We start from the raw sequence: 15119 nt of genomic DNA on the forward strand, positions 1-15119 counted from the left end.
ATCCTCTTTCCCCCAGAGAAGATTTGCATGGCCTGGCAGCACAGCCAGAGAGCTGGAGCGGGACTGCACAACCTGGGCAACACGTGCTTCCTCAACTCCGTCCTGCAGTGCCTGACCTACACCCCGCCTCTGGCCAACCACCTGCTCTCTGGGGAGCACAGACGGGCCTGTGAGTACTTTCGGGAACATCCCTTGTCCATCTGTTGAGCAGGGCCCAAGGGCTCCCAGAATCTGGAAGCTGATCTAGGAGAAAAGTGGCCCTTCTTTGTCAGCTCCCTGAGTTGGTGTTCTCTGAACACTCAAGCCTAGAAGCAGCTTGTTGTATCTGGATGTGTTCATCTTCAGAAAGGCACCTCTTTCTATCCCAGGCTCTTGGTCCCTGTTCCTGCAAGTTAAACTCCTTTGCTGATTGCACAGAAAGCTTCCGTCAGTTCAGCATCCCTCTGAAGAAAGTTTTCTGTGCGTTAAAATGTCCCGGGCTTGTTGGGACTTGGGCAACTTGGGAGGAATGGAGAATTCTTAAACTGCAAGACCTCCATTAGGTTTCCCATCGCTGTGGATATTTTGCAAACCTGAGGAGCTTCCCTCTCCCATTCCTCCCTCCCTCTCCAGGTGGCCAGAAAGGCTTCTGCGTCATGTGCAGGATGGAAGTGCACGTTCAACAGGTCCTGCATTCCTCAGCCAGTGCCATCGAGCCTTGGGCTGTCGTCGATTTTCTCACAGGTGAGTCAGTGCAGGTGCTGTGACATGATTGATGCCGTTCTCGTAGGAGAGAACTAGTAACTTCTTCTTTCTTAGAAATAGGAGAAAATTTCCAGCATGGCAGGCAGGAGGACGCCCACGAGTTCTTACGCTGCACCATGGATGCCATGCAGAGAGCTTGTCTGAGAGGAAACAGCGAGTAAGCGCAAGCAAATTGTGTTTCCAGCGTTCCCAAGCCCTTTGGAGTCCTTGATGTCCTCCCCTCAAGGAAAACTATGCCCAGGGCTTTCAGACAAAGCCAGACTCTGGGAGGAGATAACTCTGCCTTCCCATTGGTTTGCAGCTTGGACATGTCCTCTCAAGCAACCACCATCGTCCATCAGATCTTTGGGGGCTTTCTGAGATCCAGAGGTACTTTTCCACTGCTATTGCTCTCCTTGGAATCGTCTGTGCCCTCCTGTCTGCCTGCGATAACAGCCGATGGTGTGATTGGCGCAGTGGGTGTGAGAGGGTAACCCGGCACAGTCTGTCGACTTCCCCTGTCACTGAGCATTTCCATTTGCCTTCCAGTCACATGCTGGAGCTGCCAAGCGGTTTCCGATTCCTACGAGGCCTTCCTGGATGTTCCTCTGGATATCAAAGTAAGAGAGTTTGTAATTGTGCTTCAAGACGTCCCAAGGCCCCTGTAGCTTTCCAGATTCCACACAGTTGGCTTAAAAACGTATCTGACAAGAGAGGTTGGCGGTGGGCGGGAGGTGGAATGGACTGTGTTCTGCAGAGGCCATGGCAGTGGTCTCCCTGTCAGAGCTGGTTTCAGCTGGACAGGCACACGTGCCCCTCTCTGCACCATGGCGTACCCTCCTCCTTCTTCCCTTGCCCTCCCGCAACACCCGTCTGGCTCCCAGGCTCATGGGGGTGTTGTTTCCATCACTGGTGACACCCATACCATCGCAGCTGAACTGTGCAGTGCCACAAAGAGGTGGCTCTGGAGAACCCTGGGAATCCCTGAGAAATGAGGGAGATGTTCAGCATCACACCCTCTTTCTGCCTCCTGGGCACTGCTTGCGGGTTCACAGTGGGTCTCCTCAGCCTCATCGAGCTGTTTTTTTTGCGTAAACTCCTCGTAAGTGTTTGGCTGTGGGAATTTCCCAGAGCTCAGGGCTCTCCCTTCTCACTCCTCCAGGCAGCCGCATCTGTCACCGCAGCTCTGGAAGACTTTGTGAAACCGGAGCACCTGGATGGTGAAAACTGCTTTAAATGTAGCAAGTAAGGCCATTATTGATGATGTATTCATACTGGATCCTGTGCGAAGGTGTCATTCAGCAGAAGTCAGCTTTTCACATTGAATTAAGGCAGAGTAATGAGACGCAGGTTTTTTAACATGGCATTATGGTACTGAATAGCCTTAAAAGAGCGCAGGGATGTGTGAGACAGGAAAGTCTGTCTGGCCTTTGGGGGAAAAAATGGTGCGTTTCAGCCCTTGGCTCTGTCCTGGCTTTCAAGGTGTGACAAGGTGACTGCCGCCTCCAAGAGGTTCTCGGTCCATCGCGCGCCCAAGGTTCTCACGGTCTGTCTGAAGAGGTTTGAAGCTTTCACCGGCGACAAGATCAGCAAGGTGTGTGCACAACTGGAGTGCAACGTTCTCTTCCTGGAGCGGGTTTCCCAAAGCCGGACGCTCTGTCACAAGCTGCTCATGTTGAGATTTTCACGTTCCCTTCTGGGGACACTTCCTGTGGGAAGACAAGTGTGTCCTCTGCTCCCACAGAGCTGCTTTGGTCCAGATGAGTTTCCTGCCACCCAACTCGGGACATATTGCTGTGTCCTGAAGTGTTCCAGGGTCATTGCTGAGCCCTCCTGGTCTCTCCGTAGGTCGTGGAGTATCCCCAGTACCTGGATCTTCGCCCGTACATGTCTCAGGCAGCCGGAGAACCGCTCCTCTACTCCTTATACGCCGTCCTGGTGCACGGAGGTGGCAGCTGCCGTGCAGGACACTACTTCTGCTACATAAAGGTGAAAAGCTACTTCCTTCTGAACAACGGAAAAACGTATCCTGGGGAAAACTGACTTTCCTGGCCGTGTTACTGACAGCCATGGATTTGAGGAGAGAAGGTTTCCTCAGGGGCTGGAATGCATATGTTTTGAACACTGCTGGTTCGGCAGTTTTTGGCCTGTGTTTTGTGGAGAAGCCGTGCCATTCATCTCCAGATATCGACGCTTTTCTTTGCAGGCCAGTGATGGACTGTGGTACCACATGGACGACAAGTCTGTGGATCTTTGCGACAGTGACACAGTCCTCAGGCAGCAAGCCTATTTACTGTTTTACATCAGGTAATCACAAGTTTTAAACTGTGTTCAGAACACATTTCCTTTTCCTGGCTTTGCTATTTTTCTTCTCATCCTGTTGAGTGTTTCTGTCATAGCAGACAATTACCACCTGCATCCTTCAGCCCAACCACATTTCCCATTTGTGGTCTTAGTTGCATCTTCTCCCTGTCATATAAACTGTTCCAAGAAAATGCCGGAACCCAGAGGAGGCTGCAAGAACAGCCCCCAACAGAGATCCCTCTTTTTTTCCCCAGGTGCTCTGATTTGGAAGTTGGACAAAGGGCTTCTTCCTCACCAGCACCACCAGAAGCCCGTTCCCTCCTCAGTCAGTGGGCGGCCGGCAGCAAGCAGGTGCGTTCTGTGGGACAGCAGCATCTGCCCCATAGGACTAAGGCGGCTGTGGGGAGGTGGTCAGGGCACCAGATGGACAGCGGGTTTCTTTTGGGGATCTTGGCAGCGCTCTCTTTTCCCTCCTACACGGCAGCTTTCTGCACAGTTGCAGCACGGCTCCCACGCCCAGCACCCACCTGGATCCATCCCATTTGTCCTCCTTGGCCCCTCTGCAGCCTCCAGGAGCCTCTGGGGGCCCTTGGCTGTCCCCTCACAGCTTCTAGGGGTTCCCCACTGTTATAGTCCTGTCAGGAGGAGAGGGCAGGAGCTTCTCACAGCTCTCTTTGCAGGACATGGCGGGGGGCATGGAGGACTCTCCAGAGGACAGCAGCTCATCCGCACCAGCCATCACCAGCCAGCAAAGCCGGGCAGGAGCCCAGGAGGCAGCTGCGGGCTGGCCGTGCCCCATCTGGCCAGGCAGGATCAACAGCAGCTCCTCCCTGGGCTCCTGCTTGCGTCGCTTCTTCCATGGCTGTCTCAGGCTGGTGTCCAGAAGGAAAGCCGCGTGCCCGCTGCGCTGTCACCCCCGTGACCGTGTGCTCCACTCTGCACGAGAGGACAGCAGCAAAGAGGAGCGGGGATTCAGCCCTTCTGCCCCCTGCCAGGAGAACGGTGCCAGGGAGAGGCCCAGGAGCAGATCCCCGCACTGGGGCAACGATCTCCGCAGCTGGGTTGTGGAGACCGCGGACTACGAACACTCAGATGGGAGGAGGGGGAGAACCAGTCCCCTGAGCTGTGACCCCACTCACAGGGACGAGGCAGCTCCAAGACCCTCCAGTGGCAGCTCCCAGTCTGCACCAGCACCTCCACTGTCCTCCAGCAGCAGCTCCCAGTCTGTTCCTGCCCCCAGAGCTGCTCAGAGGAAAACCCGGGGAAGGATGAGACATCGGAGCAGATCCCCACGACCGGGACTGTGATCTCCGCAGCCGGTTTCTGGAGATCACAGACCAGCATCGCTCAGCAAGGAGGACGAGGAGCTGGAGAACCAGTCCTCCACGGTCTGACCGAGCCCTAAGGGATGATGCAGCTCCAGGGCCCTCCAGCCACAGCTCCCGGTGTCGTTCTGCACCCAAAGCTGCTCGGGAGCAGACCCAGCTGAGGCAGAGGGAGCGGAGCAGATCCCCGCAGCGCCGCTATGATCTCCACACGCAGTTGTGGAGATCACGGACTGTGACCCCTCAGCACAGAGGAGGAGGAGGAGCAGGAAGGCTTCAGTGCCCTGGAGATGCAGATGAGGAAAATGGTCGGTGGTGACGGGGACAGATTGCAGCCTGGACGAGGGAGGACACAGCATCTGACGCCTGTGATGCTGGAGAGGAGGAAGAGGAGGAGGAAGAGTCCAGGAGGCAGCAAAGCTGCCCCAGCAGGGACCAAGCTGCCCCAGGGCACCAGCAGCCAGTGCTGCCTCTGGCAGGAAGAGCTCAGAGAGCCCTTCCAGAGCCACGGGCAGCTCTGCCGGCCGGCCCGCCTGCCCACAGGCCCCGGGAGGAAGAGCTGCAACCTGCGGCCACGGCTGGGATCGCTGCTCAGAAACACTCACTGGGCACCAGCGGGCAGAACAGCCAAAGCCACGATTAAAAACAAACTCTTGTTGGCCTCGTGAAATTTGAAATGGCCTCGTCCATGATTTTGCTGGGCTGTGAGGCTGTGTTGGAGCAGCAGAGGTAAGAAGTGGTGGCTTTAAAGGCATTGAAGCTGTGGTAAAACCAGCAGGTAAAGCTGGTTTCTTCCTAGAGAGCTGCCTGACAAAAATAGTTACAAGACCCTTGAAGTTGGTGCTTTTGGGATTGATTGATTGATTGATTGATTGATTTCTGGGAAGCAAGAAGTGAGAGCCTGTGCACTCCCATAGGCAGCGCTGCCTCCCAAATAGGTGCACCCTTCTCCACTTGTGTTCCTTCCATGCTGGTGTAGAACAAGGCCATGCAGTAGTGTGCAGATGTGGTGATTCCAATGTGACCATGAGGTCACAGCCCCACGGTGACGTGCTGTGCTGTGTCTTGGCAGCAGCAGCAGCAGCATCATGGTGCGAGCGTGGGGGCCATGGTCCTCACCCTCCTCCTCCTCCTGGTGCCCCTGCCAGCCCGGGACGCCCAGGCTGCTCCAGCCGAGCGCAGGGAGCAGGTGGGCGGGCAGGGGCAGCACCCAGCCCCGAGCAGCTCAGCAGGGCAGCAGTGGGGCCAGGGCTGGGGCTGGGGCCGGGAGAGCAGCCGGGCTGGGCCGGGCAGGGCGAGCCAGGCAGCACCAGGGTGTGGGCAGGGGGCAGACGCCCCGCAGGGAGGGGAGAGGGGCTGCGGCTGCTTCGGGGGCAAGTTCTGGGCAAGCAGGGGCTGGGAGTGGTGGCACAGGGGCAGAAACCAGCACTGAGTCCCTGTGGGCCCTCGCTGCCCCCAGCCTCGTGCCACACTGCCCCATCCCAGGGCTCGCTTTGAGCCTTTGGGCCTGTTTCAAATCAAAGCTGGGATTGCTTTGGCCCTTTGGGCCAGTTTTGAGCTAAATCTGGGCACATTTGTGCGCTTTGGGGTCGTTTCTGCCTAGATCTGGGAGTTCTTTGGCTTTGCAGTCCAGTTTCTACCCAAATCTGGGCGTGTTTGGGCCACTTTTGGCCGTTTTTTACCCAAATCTGGGCGTACTTTGACTTTGTGGTCCAATTTCACCCCAAATCTGGGGATGTTATACCCGTTTTTGGCCAGTTTTGATCCAAATCTAGTGGTGCTTTGGTTTTTCTGGCTCTTTTTACCCGATATACTCAGGTGCTTTTGCCCATTTTTTCCCCTAATGGAGGTGCTGTGTTCCCAACTATGGGATGTTTTCACCTTTGCCAACAGTTTTGCTCCCAAATGTGGACGTTTTTGCCTCTTTTGGCCACTTTTTGCCCAAATACTCAGAATCTTTTGCCTGTATTGGCCAATTTAGCCCCCAAATATTTGGAATATTTAGTCATTTCTCCAGTTTTCTCCCTAAGTAGGGCTATTTCTCTGCAATAGATGGGCATTGTTTCTCTCTTCTTTATGTCCTCTTTTACCCGAAATGCAGGAGTATTGCTCTGTGAGCCTGGAAACCTCTCTGGTCTGTGCTTGACTCCAGGCCATGGCACTGGCAGAGTTGATGGAGCTTCTCAGCTGGATCCTGGTTATGAGCCTTGGGCTGTCCCAGAGGTACGTTGTCACTGCCTGTCTGCTTGAAGGAATAAACACTCACGTTTTAATAGGTTATTCACATGTGATTGTCTCCAGGATCATCTCAGAGGCTTTTCAAAAGCTTTTTGGTCCTTGGTGGTGTTACACAGACAAGTCATAAATACTATTTGCCTGCAAACCTGCTAGGTCTCAGCAAAAAGGTCACCCATGTTCCATTTCTAGCTGTGGGAACGTACACCTTTGTGTGTGTCCTGTGTCCTTACCTCACCCCCTCCCGTCACTGCAGGTGACTGAGGAAGAAGGAGATCACAACATGCCATGGAAGCTCCTCCCCTGTGTTTGACTCCCTGTTTGGTTCCTGCAGTCCATGGTGATCAAGCCTCTTGGTGTAATCCTGTTCCTGAGCTTGGGGGCAATCCCAGGGGTAGGTGTTCAGTCTTCATTGGTCACTGGCCTTTTGCATTTGTTAATATTTGGTTTATTATTTGTTAACATTTTCCTGCAATAGTTGAGCCTTGCAGTAGCCAGCAGGCTCTTTGCTAGAAGAAACATGGATGATGATTTTTTGCCCTGGTGCTCCATGCTGCCACCTTAGTGTGGGTTTTCTTTTGTGTGTGTGAGAGGTGTCCTGGTCAGAAGGCCCTGAGAGCCCCCACGTTTCTCCATCTGGTCCTTGAGGGGTGTTGCATGTGGCCTGGTCACAGTAGTTTGGAAGCTGCCAGGTCCCAGCCAAGGGGTCTGCAGCCCCTCTGCAGCTTTGGCAATTTCAGCATGCGTCTGGGTCCCATGTTGTTGCCTGACCCCCGTCCAGGCACTGCGGGTCACTGAGGACAAGGTAGATCACAACGTGAAATGGAAACTCTTTTCCTTTCTCCTTGATTCCAGCCGTCCCTGTAGGCAGCGGCTGCTTGACTTCTTGACTTGAGTCTGTCCGTGAGCCTCGGGGCGATCCCACAGGTACGACCTTGGAACAAATGAGTGTTTACATGTTAATTTTCTGTTCCTGTGAAATTTAGCTTGCTACTTTCTTGGCTGACGCTTGGTCACGCAGAGGGGAAGTGGGTCCGCCTCAGTGCTGTGCCCCAGAGGGCTCTGCCCTGCAAAGCTCTTTGCCAACTGCTCCATCTCTGCGCTGCTCGCAGTGCCGGCTGCCGAGCCAGCAGCAGGTTGGGGCTGAGTTTAGAGCTGGGTGAGCTCCAGGGAGTCCTTTCTCCTGACAGCTCCAGGCCTGGTTAGTGGCCACTGCAAGTGCTGGATAAATGTTGGCAAGATGCTCCTGACGGGAAGGGAGAGAGGAGCTGCCACTGGGATGGGTTTGGATCCTGAGGACACAGCGGTGGGTGACAGGGGTGGCCATTGCGGAGGGGCAGTGTGAGCTCTGGTGCTGCTGTCTCCAGGTTGGATCACCAGACCCAGGCCACCATGCTGGTTCACCAAGTCCTTGGCAGATCCCTGTGGTCCCGTGTTGGGCGCTGGCTGCCAGGTCCTGGGCCTGTGACTCTCAGGGCAGCGGTTTCCCTGAGAGCCTTGCAGTAAAAATCTTTTGGGAAAACTGCTGAGTGTGTGTAACTTATCCAGAGGTGCAGCTGGTCAGTCTTGTGGTTCCTGTGGGTTGTGGCGTGTGTTGTAGTGATGGAAAAAGCTGTGGGCTGGGCGCCCCCAGCTCTTTGCCACCAGCTGAGGAACCCATGTTGGCAGTAATGTACCAGCACTTGCTGTCCCAGCACACAGTGGAATTGCACGCTGTGAATCCTGGTGCTGACATCCCAGAGCCCAAAGCTGGAGAGGGAGAACACGGCAGCTGCCTGTGCTGTGCTGGGGTGGTGTTGGGTGCAGGTGTTGTGCCAGGGTGTGCTTACTGCTCTTGCTTTTGCAGTGAAGTTCTCAGTGTGCAAGAGCATCTGGGAGACCTCTGACCCTTTCCTGGGCCTGGTGCTGGAGATCAGGTAGTGGGGCAGGGTGTGGGTGGGGGGAGCTCTGCTCTCACAGGGGATGTTCCTGCAGCTGCACCGTTACTGCTCTCCAGGCTGCTTAACTGCCAGTGTCAGGCAGGGTGCAGGCAAGAGAGAAGCAGCTTCTGTTGTTGTGCTGCCTCTGTCTGGCACAGCAGAGCCTGTTGCCTGAGCGTGAGCCACGACTCCTCCAGTGAGGCTCCATGGGCTTAGGGACAGTACAGCCGTCCCTCATGGCATGCTGGCCAGTGCCTGGCTGGGGTCAGGCTCAGTAATTTGGTGCAGTCTGTGGCCCTGTGCTCATGCTCTGTTTTATCTCTTGGGGCCAGCGTCTCTGATCAGGTGAAAAAAGCTGTGACCAACAGACCCAGGTCTTCACCAGTGACAGGCCAGGTGAGTCCTGAAGGCTGTTCTGGGCCAGAGCTGCAGGGAGCTGCTGCCCCTCTGCCTGCTCTGCGAGGTCAGGTGGGCTGCAGCTTGGCAGGGAGGCAGGCACTGCACCCCATGGACAGGTGTGAGGGAGGATGGCTTGCAGGAAGGATCCTGCTCAGTTAAGAGTTGCTGTTTGAGCTTGGAGGGGATGGGATTGCAGTATCACCCTGTGTCCTTGGCACAGCGATTCAGCCTGGAGGCCCAAAAAGCTGCTCGCCCTCCTGCAGCTGCCTCCTGTGCCCAGAACAGTTCAGAGCTCCTGCAACACCAGCAACACAAGTGGGGCCAAAGCAGAGCTGTCCTGGCAGAGCTCCTGGGAGAGCATCAGCCACCTATCTCACCCAAGCTGCTGCTGGAGCCCATCCCCAGCCAGGAGCCCAGGGGTTGTGGGGAGAATGCTGAGACCCTGGAGAGGGACTCCTGCAGCAGCGGTGCTGCCAGCCCAGTGCACGGCACAGCGGGGATCTGTCCAAAGCGTCCCAGAAGGCCCAGGGTGGAACCAGCAGCTTCTGCACATCTCAGGAATCAGGCTGTGGCATGGACCTCCCTACTACCTCCAGCACCAAGATGGCTGCACCCAAAGACTCCAAATTAGCAAAATTGAAATCGTCCCTGTTGGCCAGTGCTGCTCTGGAGCTGAACATCACCATGTCGTCACCAGCACCAGCCATGAAGCTGGTGCTTTCTGCCAAAAAGTGAGCCTGAGCTTCTGCCTGCAGTCTTCGACAGGTGCCTTGTGTCTTCTGAGCTGGAGATTGTGTTGGAGATAGCACAGACCGGATGCTGGGTGTCTTGCTAAGCTGGAGGCAGACAGGGAGAGCCCCTCAGCCCCAGGGCTGCAGCAGTTGCTGTGGTTTGGGGTACAGGGCCAGGTCCCCGCTGTTGTTCCCATCCCTGATTAAGGCTGGAGAAACGCCTCCTGTCTTCTTGCTCAGGACAGAGGGGCGGCTGTGCCAGTCCCTGGAGTGGGGTGGCCTCACCAATCTTCTCTGAGTGTCTCGTCCCCTGGGGCAATGGGAGCAGGTGACTCCCCAGCTGGAGGCTGCAGAGTCTCCTCCTCCCCAGGCAGGGGCTGGGACCGGCCCTCTGGGCGCCGCTGTGCAACCAGGGCTCAGGACAGCGCGGTGGGGTTTCTGTTGTTTAAACTTCCTTCCTTCCTTTTTTTGTTTCTGCTTCTAACAGAAAACTCTTCTAATTGGTTGACCACCCCCCACTTTCCTCTCCCCTTCTGTGTCTTTACCCTTCCTTTTTCTCTGGGCTCATCTTCTTATTTTCTTCTCTTGGCTCATGGAAACCTCTTTTCTTTAGATCACCAAGTTTGTTGTTTATTTTTTTCCATGTCAATAACTGCAGCGCAGCATCCTGTGGAAGGCGAGCAGAAGTAACCATTGCACACCACCTCATTCACAATTTGCCAACCACACCTACCCCATGGACACCACCCACCCCAACTCCTTGGCCTGTTGGCAAGTCAAGGTAAGTGGTGCCAGTGGCTCCCAGGCTCCTGCATGGCAGCAAGGCCATTAGTCCACGAGGCAAATGTCTGACATGGCAGGTGGCCCGGGGGAGTGGTTTCAGCAGCCACCTCTCCTGTTCTCTTGGATTGGCTAAGATGGCAGCAGTTGGGTGCTGTGCTTGTGCACTGTGGAGTGTGGAGGAAGAGGGGGGCTCCTCCTCCTGACCTGGCCTTCAGATCATGTCAGCCTCTTTTCCTGTTCTGCAGGCTGTCCTCATCTGCTCTCCGTTGGCCAAATCATGAAAAGCCGACCTTCAGCTTCATCCTCAGCTCAGCCCTTTGGCTCCCAGCCTCCCCGTGACCACCTGTTCCACTGCCCACCCTTCGCACCACCTTCCTCCTGCAGCAGCGAGAAGGAGCCCAGCCAGGTCACCCCTGGTTCCTCCAGAAAGTGTCAGTGTAAGCAGCACCGTGGAGCAGACAGCAGCCCCTGTGCTCTGGCTGTGAAGGACAAGGATCAAGTCTCCAGCCCTCAAGGAAGAAGAAGAAGAATCTCACAGGAGGGCTCAGTGTCCCCTGCAGGGAGGAGGTGGCAGGCAAGGGTCCCAGCGGTGTCAGGGAGGCACCCAGCTGTCAGCTCCGAAAGATCAGCCCCGTGGTGCAAGTGTCAGTCCCCAGGACCTGTCTGGCCACAGAGCCCATCTGCCCCCTCAAGAGGAAGAAAAAGAGGAGAATGGAGGAGACAGAAGAGGGCTGCTCAGGGTTAGAATTATGTTTAGCATTAGGGTTACAGATTGTGGGTAAGGGTTAGAATGAAGGCTTGGGTTTAGGTTTAGTGTTTAGGGTTTGAGTTAGTGATAGGGTTAAAGTTAGGTTTAGGGGTTAGGATTAGAGTTACAGTTTGCTGTTAGGTGCTAGGGTTAGACTTGGGGTTATTGAAGAGTATTATGGTAAGTAGTTAGGGTTAGGGCTAGGGACAGAGTTAAGGTTGGGTTTTGGTTAGAGGTAGGTTTATGGTTTAGGTTTAGAGTTAGTGGTTAGGATTAGGGTAGGGTTAGGGATGAAGAACTGGCATTGTAGTTAGTGGTATGGTTTGTGGATAAGGGAAATGGTTAGATTTTGGGTTTGGGGTTAGGATTAGGGGTCTGGTAGTGCTTGGAATAGTGGTTAGAGTTAAGAGTTAGATTAAGGGTTGGAATTTGGGGTAGAGCTGGGGTTAGCGGTTAGGACCAGGATCAGAGTTTTGCTTAGGGTTATCATTTGCTGGTTACGGTTTCTTGGCTAGTGTGTATTAGTTAGGTTTAGAGTTAGGATTAGTGTTTAGGGTTAGGTTTCAGTGTTAGGGTTAGGGGCTAGGGTTAGAGGATATGTTAGTTTGAGATTAGTGCTACAGGTTAGAGTTAGGATTAGGTTTGTATTAACATCAGAGGGGGCTAGTGTTTCGTCAGATGTAGGGATAGGGCTTTGGGTAAAGCACAGGGTCAGGATTAGAGTTACCAGTTAGGGATTAGGAGTAGTGTTAGGTTGAGATAAGGTGTATGGTGAGGCTTAGATATGGGTTAGGGGTTTGGGTGTAGAGTTAGAGTTAGCATTAGGTAAGGTTTCAGGTTAGGTTTAGATTACAGGTAGGTTTAGGGGTTAGGGTTATAGTTAGGATTAGGGTTTGCGGTTAGGGTTAGTGGTTAGTTTTCGAGTTCTAATTAGAGGTAGGGCTAGACTTAGCCTTAGGGAAAAGAATTAATTTTAGTTTTAGGGATAGGATTTGCGTTAGTGTTAAGGTGTAGGGGTTATTTTTAAAGTAAGTCTGAGGTTTAGAATGAGGCTTGCAGGCTAGGGTATAGGGTTAAGTTTTAGGAGTTAGGTTTAGAATAAGTGTTAGGGGTTTGTTTTTGTGGTTAGAGTTAGAAGTAGAGTTAAGGACAGGGTTATAGTAAGCAGTTAGGACTTAGGGTTATGGTTATAGTTAGGCTTAGGGTTAGATTACGGTTATTGTTAGGGTTTGGTGTTAGGGGTTTGGTTAGGGCTAGAATTAGCATTAGGTTTCAGGTTTAGACTTAGGGTTAGGATTTACAGTAAAGGTTAGAGTTAGGGTAAAAATTAGGGCTTAATTTAAGGGTTAAATTAGGGTTAGATTGAGATTTAGGGTTAGAATTTGGTTTAGGTTTAGCATTTAGATGAGGGTTAGGTTTTAGATAAGGTTGAGGGTTAGTGTTAGATAAGGTTTTGGGTTAGGGGATAGAGTTAGGGTTAGAGTTTGGGATAGGCTTATGGAGCATGGTTAGGGTTAGTGTTTGGGATTAGGATTTTGAGTGAGGGTTATGGGTCAGGTTTTGGGTTAGAGTTAGTCTTAGAGCTGGAGTTGAAGTTTGGGCAAGAGGTTAGAGTATAGCGTTTAGGGTTAGGAGTTTGTGTTTGGGTTATATGAGGTTTAGGTTAGGGTTCCGTGGTAGGGTTAAGGTCTAGGGTTAGATTTAGGGTAAAGTAAGTGTTAGGAGTTCCAGTTAGGGTTAGGTTTAGGAATTAGGGGGTTGGGTTAGACTTTGGGGTATAGGGGTTTGAGCTAGGGTTAGGGGAAGGGTTACATTTAGGGTTAGAAATAGGGTTAAACGTAGGGCAAGGGGTCAGAGTTACGGTTAGAATTCCTGTGTTTGAGTTAGATGAGGTTTAGGATTAGGGTTATGTGTTAGAGTTAGGCTTTAGGGTTAGGAGTTATGGTTAGTGCTAGAGCTAGGAGCTAGGGATTAGTCTGAGAGGTAGGGTTTGAGGTTCGGGTATGTGTTTGCATTGGGGTTTGGGTTAGGTGTTTAATTATTAGGGGTAGGATTTGATTAGTGTTGGAGTTCGAGAGTAGTGTCAGTGGAAGTGGTAGGGCTAAAGTTAGGGTTATATTTAGAGTCAGGTTTAGGGTTAGAGTTAGGGGTAGGGTCAGGGTTTGATTAGGATTAGGGTTAGAATTAAGGTTAGGGCTTTTGGGTTTGGGTTAGGGGTAGAGTTTGGTTTTAGGTTTAGGCTTAGATTTGTGATTACAGTAAGAGGGCTAAGCATTAGGTTTAGAGTTGGAGTTAGAGTTAGGGGTTTGCATTAGAGTTCCATTAGGGTGAAGAGAATTGGGTAGAATTTAGGGTTAGGCTTAGGGTTGAGGGAGTAGCATTAGTGGACACAGTTAGGAGTAGCTTAGGTGTAGGAGTTGGAATTGGGGTGAGATTTAGGGGTTGGGATTAGAGTTAGGGATAGGAAATACAATTAGGATTAGGGTAAGGGTTAGATTAAAGTTTAGGGGTTAGGCAGTAGTGTTAGAAAAGATGGTTAGGGTTAGGTTTTAGAATTCTGTTGGAGATAGGGGTTCGGGTTCATGGTTATGGAGTAATGTTATTGTAAATGGTTAAGATTAGCATAGGAGATTAGGTTTAGGGGTGAGGCTAGAGTTAGGGTTAGGATTCTGTTTAGAGGTCAGGTAAGGGTTAGATTTCATGTTAGGGTTAGTGTTGGGTTAAGTTGGTTGAAGGGTTGTGGTTGAAGTTAGGTTAGTGATAGGGTTATGGTTAGGTTAAGGTTAGGGTTTAGGTTTAGTGTTAGGACTAGGTTTCAAGTTAGGGTTAGAGTTAGTATTAGGGTTTAGGCTTACCATTAAGGTTATAGTTAGTGTTAGGGGTCAGCATTAGGGTTATCATGTTTGTGTTAGGGAGTAGTGTTATGGTTAGTGAAACTGGTTAGGGTTAGGTAGGGTTAGTTTCAGGGTTTAGGGGTTATTGCTAGAGTAAGGGTGAGGTTTAGAATGATGGTTACTGGCTAGGGTTAGGGTTAAGGTTTAGGGCTGAGCTTTAGAGTCAGCTTTAGGGGGTTGGTGTTAGGCTTAGGTATTAGGGAGAAGAATTAGGGTTAGACTGAAGGATAAGATTATGGCTAGGATAAGTGGTTAGGACTTAGGTTTAGGGTTATAGTTTCTTTTAGGGTTAGATTAGAGTCAGTTATTGGGTAGCGTTACCAGTTAGGGAGAAAGGTTGGAGTTAGGGTTTGATGTTAGCGTTACACTTTGGGTTGGGGGTGTTGTTAGGTTGGGGATTGGATTTCTATTTGTGTGATGTTAGTCTTAGGGTTAGAGTTAGAGTTTGTCTTAAATTTTAGGATTAGATTTATAATTAGTATTTAGGTTTACATTTAGGCTTAAGTTTTAGGATTTGGTTTAAGGTAATGGTTGGATTAGGGTTAGTGTTAGGGGTTCCAGAGTTGTCTTAGGGGTAGAGTTAAGTTTTGGGGTTAGTTTTAGAGGTAGGGTTAGATTAAGGTTTAGGGTTAGAATCAGGGTTAGGGCATTGAATTAGTTTTAGAGTTAGGGTTAGAGGTTGATTTAGCCTTTGTTTTAGGATTACAGTAAGTGATTGGACGAACATTAGAGCTTTAGATTTGGGGATAGGTGTTAGGGGTAGTGTTGGGGTTATTATTAAGGTTTGATTAGGATTAGGTTTAGGGTTTATGGGTAGGAATGCGGTTAGTGGCAAAGGTTAGTATTAGGCTTAGTGTTAGAGGTAAGGATTAAGGTTAGGGGTTAGGGAATAGTGTTAGTATAAGCAGTTAGACTTCATGTTTAGGGGGAAAGGGTAGGAATATGGTTAAGGTTAGCACTATTTGTAAGTATTACAGTTATAGTTAGGTTTAGGTTAGGGGTGAGTGTTAGGGGTTAGAGTTAGAATTAGGGTTAGGCTTAGAGTAAAGGTTAGAGGT

The 15119-nt window shown here is 51.7% G+C and overlaps 1 protein-coding gene across 1 annotated transcript; it reads left to right on the forward strand.

Moving 5' to 3' along the window:
• Positions 1 to 518: 518 nt before the first annotated feature.
• On the forward strand, positions 519 to 1995 carry LOC135576029 (ubiquitin carboxyl-terminal hydrolase 42-like). The gene is made up of 5 exons (XM_065038575.1): positions 519 to 723; positions 799 to 901; positions 1046 to 1113; positions 1273 to 1343; positions 1886 to 1995. The coding sequence occupies exons 1-5, from the start codon at positions 636 to 638 to the stop codon at positions 1970 to 1972; spliced, it is 417 nt and encodes a 138-aa protein (XP_064894647.1). The 5' UTR covers positions 519 to 635; the 3' UTR covers positions 1973 to 1995.
• The last annotated feature ends 13124 nt before the right edge of the window (positions 1996 to 15119 follow it).

Source organism: Columba livia, chromosome 22 (assembly GCF_036013475.1).
Source record: "Columba livia isolate bColLiv1 breed racing homer chromosome 22, bColLiv1.pat.W.v2, whole genome shotgun sequence".
Lineage (NCBI taxonomy): Eukaryota > Metazoa > Chordata > Aves > Columbiformes > Columbidae > Columba > Columba livia.